Source organism: Besnoitia besnoiti, chromosome XII (genome assembly GCF_002563875.1).
Source record: "Besnoitia besnoiti strain Bb-Ger1 chromosome XII, whole genome shotgun sequence".
Taxonomy (NCBI): Eukaryota; Apicomplexa; class Conoidasida; order Eucoccidiorida; family Sarcocystidae; genus Besnoitia; species Besnoitia besnoiti.
This window is the reverse complement of record NC_042367.1, coordinates 693,317-704,899: the sequence shown is the minus strand read 5'-3', so window position 1 is coordinate 704,899 and position 11,583 is coordinate 693,317. Positions and strand designations below refer to the sequence as shown.

General features: G+C 57.1%; 2 protein-coding genes across 2 annotated transcripts; one reads left to right on the top strand and one right to left on the bottom strand.

Annotated features, from left to right (window-relative positions):
- Nucleotides 1-1,981: 1,981 nt before the first annotated feature.
- Nucleotides 1,982-6,940, top strand: BESB_022980 (carrier superfamily protein; the record flags this gene model as incomplete). Its single annotated transcript, XM_029361000.1, has 9 exons — nucleotides 1,982-2,608; nucleotides 3,030-3,123; nucleotides 3,628-3,774; nucleotides 4,171-4,211; nucleotides 4,427-4,553; nucleotides 5,108-5,235; nucleotides 5,520-5,998; nucleotides 6,293-6,444; nucleotides 6,759-6,940. The coding sequence occupies 9 exons, from the start codon at nucleotides 1,982-1,984 to the stop codon at nucleotides 6,938-6,940; spliced, it is 1,977 nt and encodes a 658-aa protein (XP_029215815.1).
- A 1,852-nt stretch (nucleotides 6,941-8,792) lies between these two features.
- Nucleotides 8,793-9,818, bottom strand: BESB_022970 (uncharacterized protein; the record flags this gene model as incomplete). The annotated part of the gene is made up of 1 exon (XM_029360999.1): nucleotides 8,793-9,818. One exon carries the CDS (start codon nucleotides 9,816-9,818, stop codon nucleotides 8,793-8,795), a length of 1,026 nt encoding a protein of 341 aa, XP_029215814.1.
- Between the last annotated feature and the right edge of the window lie 1,765 nt (nucleotides 9,819-11,583).

Below are 11,583 nucleotides of genomic sequence, written 5' to 3'. Positions count from 1 at the left end.
TAGTGTGTATTGCCACTGAACGCAAAAGATGTCCCCGCAACACGTGGCTCGAGTGATATAAGCAATGCACTGCAAAGGATCATATCGAAATTTATCCTGGCAGCGCCGCTTTCCTTACTCAATTATCGTTTCCACTGTGAAAGAAGAGCCGTGCGCTCGTACTGTGCGATCAATCGCAGAGAGAGCATTCGTCTCCACGTCGCGCACTCAAGCGACAAGTCGATTCAAGGAAGGTGGCGTGGTACACCTTTTGTTGCGATCTCGGATGGGACAAACAGGAACAGTTTTGTCCCGGCGGTTCCCCGGAAGCTTTCCTACAGCACGGCCTGAATATCGTTCCATCTGCGCAAGGAAGCGGTAATAGTACAGAGTCCTCCGCTTCTGGCACGCCTTCCACCCAGGAACGTGACCCAGTTACATGTATGCGATACGTTGTGGTACCATTTCTCTCACCCCTCTAAGAAACACTGACTCGGACAGACGGGCGGAGGCGATTGCCGTCGATTTGCTTTCTCTTGCCGGAGGTTTTGGCCTCTCTGCAGGAACACCTCGCCTTCAGATGTGTTTGCAGAGAGGACCATGCAGTCGACGTGGACGGTGCGGTTAAACAGAGGGCGCGTGCACGCATGATGGAAGGGTGCCGAGCATGTTTCCAATCTGACCCGGTTGGGGGATCGCAGGAGTGCTGCGGCACGAGCCTGCACTTCGCAGCGTTGAGAGAAAATGCTATCACTTCGTCACTCCTTGCTGGCATGAAATTGACAGTCTCCCTTCTAAAAAGTCGTCTGTCAGCCTTCCTTATACCTCTTTATCCCTCGCCCACAGCTGCGCGAGGCGGGCATGTCAACAAAGGCGCTGCGCTCGAACCTAGTATATAGCCAGTGGCGCTTCGCAGCGATGCTTCAGTAGACGTGTCCCTTTAACCAACGTAGCGGCGCCTTTGTCAACGTAGAGGTCACATCAGCCCCAATCTTGATACGCTAGTACAGAATGCATTTCAGCAAGTCCTGGGGTAAGCCTTCTGTTTTATGCCACACAACTCTCTGCCGGCAGCCTTCTCCGCCTCGTGGGCGCGCAGACATGAAGACAGTGGTGACCTTCCCTCTCTAGTGTTCACCGATCCCCCCGCTTTGCCCCTGCACTCGTAAACCTAGCAAAGCCTCTCTTCTCGGACGCGGAAGACTCGTAACTGTAAATTTGTTCTTGCGCTTTTCAAACGCGACATAGCAACTTTCGGCCCTGCCCGTGTCTGCGGCCAGCCGACTGGTGCGGAGACTGGATGGTCACGTGTCACGCCTGACTGGACTTGGAGTGCAAGTAAGCCCTTTCCCGGCATTTTATGGCCTGAGCTCTAGGCAACGTCCCTTTTAGTCGCTGTCTTCGGTTTTCGAAGTCGGGTGTATTCCGCTATCGGAGCATTAGCCGCGAGCTGCGGCTGTGTGTCTGCACGGAGGACAGAGCGATCGCCAGAACACGTTCACGAACGGCGCATGCGCTGTAGCCCCTTGTGAGAGACGGAATTTGTTGGCCTTTTACAAATTTCTTCTTAGTGCGCGGGTCGGCAGGCCTCCTTGCACCAGAATCGATTGTGAACGCACGGACGCTACATCATCCTGGCACATACACTGTGTGCATGCTGGCCTGTGCGTTCGTCGGTCTTGCCGCGCACGCGTCGGAAGTTTCCAGAGCAACCGCAGCGGGCGTGTCTCCGCATCGACGCTTGAACTAACGAGCCTCCACTGTCGGGCCTTCTATTCAAGGGATGTGTAGAAGCCCTTGGCCGTTCTCTCATCGCGGTCCCTGCTTGAGCCTACATTTTCTGAGTCCCTGCCATTGTGGAAAACGCCGCCTACCTCATATTTCTGGAACGATAGGGCACATTCTGAAGCTTTCACGCATAGCATTTGCGACTTTCACGCGTACTCCTTAAGCCGCTTTTCTGTCTGAATTGTTCCCTCTGTCTGGACTTGGATTACGCACAATGGAGGAAAGCGGACGAGCAGTCACTTCAGGTGACTCGCCTGATTTGTCACTGCAACTCCGCGCTGGCGCGATGTCTTCTACGCGTTGCAAACCGCTACATCGCTCTCTTCCGGCGCAGACGAGCTGTCGGAGTCTCTCAGATTGGAGCGCCGCGCGATTCTCTGCAGGCTCCTCGCCTTTAGTAGTGAAACACACTGCCCCCGCCTGCCGACCTTGCGGTTCCTACGGTATCTCATTTGTGCTGTGTGTCGCTTCCCTCGTTTTGGCGCTCTCTTCGCTCTGCACACTGTTTTCTCCGCCGGCGGTCTCCACCTCGCCCTTGTCTTCCGGTCTTTTTCTGCACGCAGCAGCGCTTCACTCGAGGACGCAATCCATTGCTCGCAGGGTGCCTTTGCCTTCCAACCCTCCAGCTGTCGCGTCTGCCGTTCCACTCTCTGCCTCGCGCCTTCCGTCTTACCGCCCCCCCGCACCTGAGGAAGATCCAGACGCCACTTCTGCGCGTTCGCCCCTGGCTGCCGTCGCCACCGGGGCTTGGTGGCCTAAGCGCTGGCTGCTATCCCTGAAGCTTGGTCCTCGCGGTGATGTCGCCTCCGAGGACTCCGACAGACTAGCGAGTCCGCGATCGGTGAGTCGCACACGTGTCTGCGCATCCTGCCTGATGACGTACGCGAAACAGACTTCCGTTGCTCTGCAGCCACGCACGGACGCGGCTGTGAGCAGGAAGGCTAACCGGAAATGCAGCGATGCGGTGCGCCGAATAGTCCTCTAACGCAGCGTGAAACACGTGCGGCGCCCTCAAGCAGAAAACGCCCGAGCCAGATAAAGCCAGGCACGGAACAAGACACACGATGGCATCTACAGAGAGTGGCAGGATCCGAAGCCGCCGGTGACTCCTCCGTATACTTGAGTGGAGGGCATACGCTGCGACATTTTGCTCCAGGCGGAAAGCCGTCTCATGCATATCGTATTGTGACGCATCTGATGACCTTCTCCTAACGTAGATTTCTGCCTCGGGTTTGCATGCCCCCTCTTCTTTTCGCTCGCAGTTCGCTGCTGGCGCTGCTGAGTCCGCAAAAGATACAGCTCCGGGTATCGCCCACGACGCAGAGGAGACGGCAGAGAAGGCTGTCGACGAGGCTGGTGAGTCCACGGACTAGTACCCGCATCCTCGGGTTGGTGTGCAAGCATGATGCCTCTCCGTGTAGTGCATATCCATTTCTGCGGGCTTTTCGAACTCGGGATTTCTCGCTCACTCTCTTATTAGCCACTGAAAGATGCGTCCGACGGCTGTCTGGCTACCGAGCTGAGAGCCCTACTCAAGCTTCGCATAGGCTACGGGTGGTGTGCGCGAAAAAATACCCGAACACTGCACCAAATACTGCAGGAAGCCAGATGACGCTCAAAAGAGCCTTGAAAGAGTACATGTCGGATCATGCGACCAGAAACGGGGTGCCTGTGATGTCCCTGTGTCGAGCGCCGTGGCGGGGGCACCTTAGGCAGTAGAACGACAGCGTCTCGGGGTGGAGCGGCAACGCCTCGCTCAACACAACAGAGGATTGATAGGCGTTCCTCCCGGGAGCTCGGAAGCACGGACGAAAGGGCAGATGGAGATACGTTTGTCGTGTGGCTCTGAACGCGTGCCAGGCAACTCGCTCTGCGTAGTTAAGCGCCGAGTGTGGACGGCTGCGAATCGCGCTGCTCAAACACTCGCACCCCGAAGCGCCTTCGCCAAGCGCCTGACGTCGGCCCTCGTCGCTCGCCTCACTGTCCAGTCCCTTCTCTACCCCGTCGGTGCGTCTTCGGACTTTTGTGTTTTTTTAAGGAACCGATCTCAGCGAGACACTGAAGCAAGATCCCGGCGAGAAATACCCCAGCATAGAGTCCGGCTGTTGGCATCTATACTACGATCCATCTTCATTCAAGCGCATATGCTAGCAGAGACAGGTGCTCACATCATCAAGTCGCGAACTCACATATGCATGGGTCGTCTGGGGTATGTCGGTGACTTAACCGTAAAGGTGCTTTAGAGTTCAGGGTGAACAGGTATGACCTCCGTCGCATACACTTTGTGATAGCTGCCTGGCCTCAGTCCATTTTCGCTCCAGTTGACACGGCGGAGTTTTGTTGCTGGCAAAGTACGACGACCTGAAATGCTTCCGACGTGCGTCCTTCTCTGTGGCCTCGCAGATGTGGTTCGCTGCCGCCGCGCCCAGGGAATGGCGTTCAAGGTGAGCGCGAGGGGTCATACAGTAGCTGAAGCGCCTCTAGAGAGCTTTGGGGGCCACCCCGCATCCGTTTCATAGCCCCGCTGCTGGTTTTACAAGGAGGAACTGCGTACAAAGCATGCCAGGCCTCGACGGACGGCATGCGTTTAGGGCCGCGGTTGGCCTGAGCGACGTGGCTCATACGGCCCTCTCCCGCGTGTCGCTCTACCTGCTTGCAGGACATCCCCGTGGGAGCTCTCTACAACGGGTGCCTGACTTTGCTGACTCTCGCGGAGGTCCCCTACTGCCTGCTGTGCCTGACCCTCCAAACGCAAGCTCAGAAACTTCTTGCGAAGCACGCTGGAAGTAAGCCGAAGATTGGAACTGCAGTCAACGGGAGACAGAGAGGATGACCTAGTTACAAGCGCCGTGAAGGTGATAAAGACTCAGTGTCTGCCGCAGGTCTCTGACTCGTGTTGCAGGGGAGTTTGCTCAGCAGGGAGAGGACTGGGAAGGTGCGCTGCGAAACAAGAAGAACTGGTTGCCGCCCTACGCGTGTTGAGGCTGCAGCCCTATCGTTGATTTCGCATCTCACCTGCCAGCTGCACCTAGACCCGAGCTGTGTGGCCGTTTGGCAATCTCATGCAATGAGTCAAGTCGCTTTGAAGTCCTGTACCTCTGACAGAGCCTGCTGCCATTCATTGAAGTTTACGAGGTGAACACCGCTGCACCGCCTCGCGAATGTAGTTGGTACATCGAACCCGAAAACTCCTTTTGTACGTAGTTAAAGAATATACATATTCGCGTATCAGTAGACTGTGTATGTGCATTAACGCGTGCATGAACGTGTCATGCTTGACTCGATATGGCCTTTCTCGACGAATCATGTTCCTCCGTGCGGCCTGTGTGAGCGCTCCCAGAGCTGCCGACAGTGGCGAATTTGTTCCTCAGCGCCGTTGCAGCCGACAGCGTGGGAACTCTGTACAAAACGCCGTTCGACTGCGCCAAAGGCCTTCTCCAGCGAGGCAAAGTCGATTCGCCGCAGGAGGTACGTTGCGAGCAGACCCAGGCGTGACTGGAAGCCGAAGCTTTTTTCCTTCTTGGCTCTGGCCGTATGTGGTGCGGCCGGGGTGGATGTGCTTCGCATGCATATCGACGCACCTCCGATGACAGAAACAAACAGATGTGGCTTCCGCATAGAGACTTTGTGGCGCTGCGGGTGGGAGACGCCCGTTGGCACGTGGGCAACGTTACACTGCCGGATTAGAGAGAGTGCACTAGCCGTTAATCGTCGTTTCATCTCCTACTGCCGTCTTTGGCTGTGCCGTGCAGGCGGCGAGAGAGGTGCTCAAGGACGATGCCGCGATACTGCGGGCGCAGTACAAAGGGTTCTACGCGCAAGTTCTCCGCGACGCAAGCTACCGAGTGCTGAACGGCCAGACGATGCAGGCGCTTCGCAGGGTGATCGCCGCCCGTCAGCAAGCGGCGCTGCAGTCTGGCGATACGACAGCCTTCGGCGCGGGCCTCGTGGCGAAGGTTACCGCGAAACTCGGCCTCGGCAGCGAACCGCGGGGTGCGCCGACGCTGGGAGAGCGACTCGGAGGCAAGCTGAACTGGGCGACTGACCTGCTGCTGCACGGCGTGCAGCGACAGGCGGAGGGCTTCAGAAACATCGCGGCCAAACTGACGCACTGGAGGACCCCAGGGGCGAATAGGCAGCGCGAGAACGAGCTCGTGGAACAGGCCGACGTCGCTGCACAGCGCGGAGAGGGCACGCCTCCCGTTGCTGCTACGCCCTCAGGAACCTTACGGTACGGGAGCGCTGCGCATGCCACACGCAGCGAAGACCGTTTCATACCTGTTGCTAAATATATTCCTGTGGTCGCCCGGAGAGCAACGTATGTGCATACATGTATTTATATATATATATATATATATATATATATATATATATATATATATATGTACATGCATATACGTATATGTGTCGTGTGCCTCAGGACGCCGAAGCACTGAACTAGAGTGTGTGCTGAGAGCTCGAATGAGGTGAAGACTTGCTCATGCTGAGAATTACATGCGGTATTCGCGTTTCCGTGTGCATGTAGGCCGCCGTCGTCGGCGCCCACCACCCTGGCGGTTGGCCTCATATCCGGCACGCTGACCTCTCTCTTCACGTCCCCTCTCGAGGCAGCCAGGCGTTACATCGTCGCTAGAAACAAAGACGAGGCCGACGACGTTACTGCGACCAGACTTCAGGGTGAGCAGGCGGGGAGATACGCAGCGCACGCCTAACCACGCTGTGGGGACTGGCAACCTTGCACAGAAGGAGCTTGTCGCCCGGCTGCCACGAGAAAAGAGGTGTAGTAGCAATCTGGAAGCGCGCTGAAAAAATGGTCGGCGTGTTGGTCGCCGGGGATGTGGTTCAAACGGGAGCACGCCCCCGATACCTCTCTATATCTGGAAATGTGGGGTAAGCGTCGGTCTGCGTGTTTTTTCGGCGCCCGCGAGGGCTACAGCAGTCTTTGGTATGGTTCGAATCGTGGTCGCACTGTGACTGCGCGTTGCCTGCAGGTCTGCTTGGCGTGTGCCGCGCTCTCTACGAGCTGGCGCAGCAAGAAGGGATCATGTCCGGCTGGTTGAAGAGCGCCCCGAGACGCATGCTGGTTGCCGGCCCCTGCACAGCTCTGAGCGCTCTGATTTTTGAGGGAACTTCGCGAACTCTGAATCACTGGTTCCCCGACGTCGAAAAGTAGGTCCGGTGGAACTTTGCCGTTTGGTGCAAAACGCGAAGTCGACTAAGTTAGTCGATCGACGGTCGCTTACGCTTGCAGCGCCGCTTGGACGCAAGACGGCTCGCACGCGAAACTGCCCTTGTAAAAAGCTCTGGCCCAGTAAGCGAGACCTAGGCAGGCCAGCCGCACCGTGATTACCGCGGCGCGCGCCTGGTTGGCGCTCCCCGCCGGAGCTCCGCCTTGGGGGCGACAAAACGAAGCCTTGAACAGTGGAAGAACGCGGATTTGGCTCTCGAAACGAGACCTGTCATGCATGCAAAGATATCGCCTTCCTGTTTCTCTTCGAGTCGTTCGGGCCTCCACCTGGGCCGTTTTTCTCTGCGCTTCTCTCCATAATTCGCTGCCCTGGTGCTCAGGCAGTCCCGCACACAACGCTGGCATACAGGGCTCTCATCCCGAGGAGTTGACTCAGGGCCGCTAGACGGAAGTGCCCTATGCATGCGTTGATAGATGGCAAGGTTTCCAGCGGGGGGGGGGGGGGGGCGGCATGTGTGACGCTGATTGAACTGCGTAACCAGCAATTCTGGTGACACGCTACTCAAATGAGCAAGGCTGCACAAGATGAGACAAAGGTAAAACCGTGCTAGCGGTGCCCGTCGCAGCTCGAGCGCTCGTCCGTCTTCACATGTACAGTCGTATGGAGACTTTAGGCGAGATGACGCCGACTCCTGCACTCCACATTGGATGCCACCTCGGAGGGCCGGCAGCAGCAGGACGCCTCCTTTGCGAAGACCATGTCGTGGACCAAGCTCAAACCCCGAAACATGAAGCATCATGCTAGTTCACGTCGTTGTATTCCGGTGCTCAGGCGCTCGCGGTGCAAAGCGAGTTTACCCAGCACTGGCTGCATCCTCAACTCAGCGCACAAAATATCGACACCTCAGGAAGCACCCTCCAACGCTGTGACGCCGGAACGACCTCCAGTGTGTCTGCAAAGTATCGCCTGATGTCACAAGTAGCGAAAGCAGCAGCAACATCACTCCGGCCGCGGACGCAGGCCTCAGCTGATTCAAGTCAAGCCTTTAAACAGTTTTCTACTGAGAAGTGTTTCAAAAGTTTCACAAACTTTGGAAGCTCGACATGATTCCCAAACGGCAGGAGCTTGGCGCATATATCAAAACGCTCCAGCGAACTGGGCTCCTAATGGACCCAGTGAACAGCGACGCGTCAAGTCTGTAGATGGAAACAGAAAAAACTGACACTACTTCGCATAACGTGGGCGGCCAGGGTAACGCGGAAATCTCGTCAGATATGAAGGCTTTACTCGCCTCACACAAAACACAGGAAACTTCATTGTATGATATGGAGGATCGCCCTCACTCGACAACCTGCGTGATGCGGGCGCTAGAGCATACCGCTCTTCCCTTCTCTTCGACACTGAGGAACGAGTTCCCAGTCCCTACCCTTCGCAAGGTGCATATGCAATAGCGACAGCTTCCAATCGCGGCCGATCAGTGCCTGTCCTAACGAGAGACACCGTTGGCGGATGAAAGCATTTTCCTTTGCTCGGGCGAAGAGGCGCCTGAATACTTCAAGGCAGATCCACTTGCTCTTCTGTATTGCCTTTATCCGTTGATATGTCGCTACGCACCACTTGGCAAGCAGTGGTTCATCCTCACGACCGGATGACCGGGGTGGGGGTTAGGGGCTGGATCCCGCTCCACGCGGAATTCTCTGAAATTACAGCGGCACAACTCCCTGCCGGCTTTTTCCCGTCTTGCCTCCCTAGAGATGTAGGATCGTATCTCCGCCTTGATCCGCCGCGAACTGCAGATCACCAGCGTCATAACCCTCTCGAAGCGGCTCAGGTTGTTCACCTCGTGCTGTCCGCCTGTTTCTGCAGACCGGGTTCCTCTGACGATTGACTGAGGCTGGCGGCGGAACCCTCCGAGAGACCGCCCACCTCCTCTGAGGGGGTCGCTGCTTCGTCCTGCCCGTGAGCTGCCTCGCGGGGGCCTTCGCCGGCCTCTCGCTGGTCCGCGTTGACTTTGCCAGCAGCGGCTGCGGCTTCTTGTTCCCTCAGTTTCTGGTATTTCAAGTATCTTTCCTTTTGTTTTCCATACTCGCGGAGCGCTTCGGCCTTCTTTTTCTCGTCGTACCCCATGGCGATCTTCAGCCGGCGGTCGGCTTCCTCCTGTTCAGCGTCTGTGCGGTAGATGCCCGCCTGCAGCATCTGCGCCTTGTGGATGCGGCTGAGGCGTTCGAGCTCGCGCTGCCTCTCGGGATGCATCGTCGCCGCGCGCACCAGGTCGCGGCCCAGTTCGCGCCAGTGCCTGCCAGAGCTCTCTTCGCTGCTCACCGTCGCCCGCAGCGCGTGCCCGAGTTTGGACATCGTCATGCCTCCCGACATCGCGGCGGCCTCCATCGTCGTCGTGGGTTTCGTCAACAGATTCTTGAAGAGCCGGAACGGCGCGAGTAAGCCGTTCCACACGCCCATGCTGATCTCCTTTCCCGCGTCCAATACGATATTCTGAGGCGGCGGCTTCGTCGTGGTCGTTGTGTACAGGTTGAAGTACATTTTCACGCGTGACAACTCTTGTTGAAGCTCCTCATTGCCGGCAAGCTCATCGTCTTCGCGCAGAAAACTCTCCAGCGACCTGATCCTGTCCTCGCTGCTGAGCTTCTCCTTCGACGAGCGCCGCGCCCCCGGCGCACCAACGCACGCGTCAGGCATTGACGCCGCGGCGACCAGCAACACGGCAACGAGAAAGGAAACGAACGTTCTGGAACGATGAGACTGCAGGAAAGGCGAAGAACCCCTTCTCGCAGGGGACGCGACTGTCGCCTGGTCTGGCGTCGCGCTAGAGCGCGATTCGTAATGATTCCAAACATACTCCATTGTCCTCGTCACGCCGTGCGACTCGAAACGAGTGGCGGTTACTCTGCCCAGTCACACCGGCGCAGAGATGTACTTCCGCCCGCGGGTAACTCGGGAACCCACACAGGAAAACTGCCGCCAGCACCAGGACTGCAAATTTCGAAACGATGGGCTGAGTCGCTAGAGACAGAGTTGACCACGCCGCTCGCAAAGACTGCTCGTGTGGCCTTTAGCACGCAACCGAGCGCGGCTGCGTACGCAGCTCATGCGACGGTAAGGCATTCAAAGCCCCGATAATGTGGCTCGGACTGCGCTCCGCGACTGTCTACAAAGACGCGGGCTCTCCTTCGAAGTAATGAGAGCGCAAGTCCGCAGAAGAATAAATTAAACGCGCTGGTTGCGCGCGCTGTCTTTTCGCGCTGAAAAACGCTTAGAGACGACGCAGACTCAACAGTCACACTCGACCCCCGCGACTCCAGGAACAGCCTCCGCAGCGAGAGGAAACGCAGCCAAAGTACAGTACGTTCATTACTCACCAACTCAGCTCTTGCAGTGCTGCGGGGTCACAACTCCCTTTTAAACGGAAAATATGGTCTTTGCGCTTCTCGTTCGGGGCCGTATGACAGGCCTTGTGAAACATATTCTCCCCCCTGCTAGTCGCAGAGAGCAGAGGGACGCGAGGGTCTCGTCTGTTGGGTCGCGCGCCCACTGCCGTGGCATGCACAGCTAGCGTCCATGATTTGGGAATGCTAGTGGGAGCAGCGCCGGCTTTTGCCGCCGTGCGGACCAACAAATCCTTCTTTTAGCGTATGGTGAAGCGCAAATACGCGTTTTGCTAAATGCTGTCGCGTAGACGCCGGCGCGCCGCCCCCGGAGGCGCCGCTTGCGCTCTCTTGGTAATGAGGGAAGAAGCCCCTCAAGCGGGAGCTTTCCCGAGGCGCTTGGCCGCGGATTACCAGGTTCTTCTTTATGAAAGAGTCATCTCGAATGAAACGTCAGATACATCTAGACTGAAAAAGCCGTGAGACCCCCCCGACGAGCTGCGCACACTTGAGTCGCCGTCGCGCCGCTCCGAAGGCAGATAACAGCTTACGCCACGCGCCGTTGCACCACGCACGAGGAAATCGCTAGGGAATAACAGTTGCTTTTCAATCGTGTTCGAAGTTGAAAAAGAATGAGGGTCGCCGGTGGAGTTCACATCCCCGGTACTGGCGTGTAAGGCAGCCTCCATAGTCCGCTATCATTTGTTCCCTAACGCAGTCACCGCTGTTAAGCGGATCGTTGGGGGGCGCGAGCGATTCAAATACGAGTCCTTAGGCGACGCCAACGAAGAGGCTACGGGGGAGTGCGCGGAGGAAGGCACCCAAATGAGCGATTGCCTCTTTTCGGCGCGACTTGAGGACGAAAAACGATCTAGGCTTGCAGCAGCTGCGACGCTACTCCTAGCGCTGTACTATGGACAGCGTAATACCGCCTTTTACTCCACGCCCCCAAAGGGGCTAGCGCTCCATTTAAAGTACAGAAGAAAGCAGAAATAGATACACCAGCGTCGGGAAGGGACTGCATGGGAGTGCAAGGCAGTGGACAGCTGGAGCCCATGGCCTACGGGCACCACTGCGCCGTCTCCGCGCAACAGACGCATCCATGCACATGTGGCGTTATCTGCTTAACCAGATATTTCTGACTTCGCGGACTCAGAGTTCTCCGCGCAGAAAGAAACACACATAGGGATATACGCGTGTGCAGCACTTTGCACGGTCTGACGCATCCCTGGCGGAGGCAAACA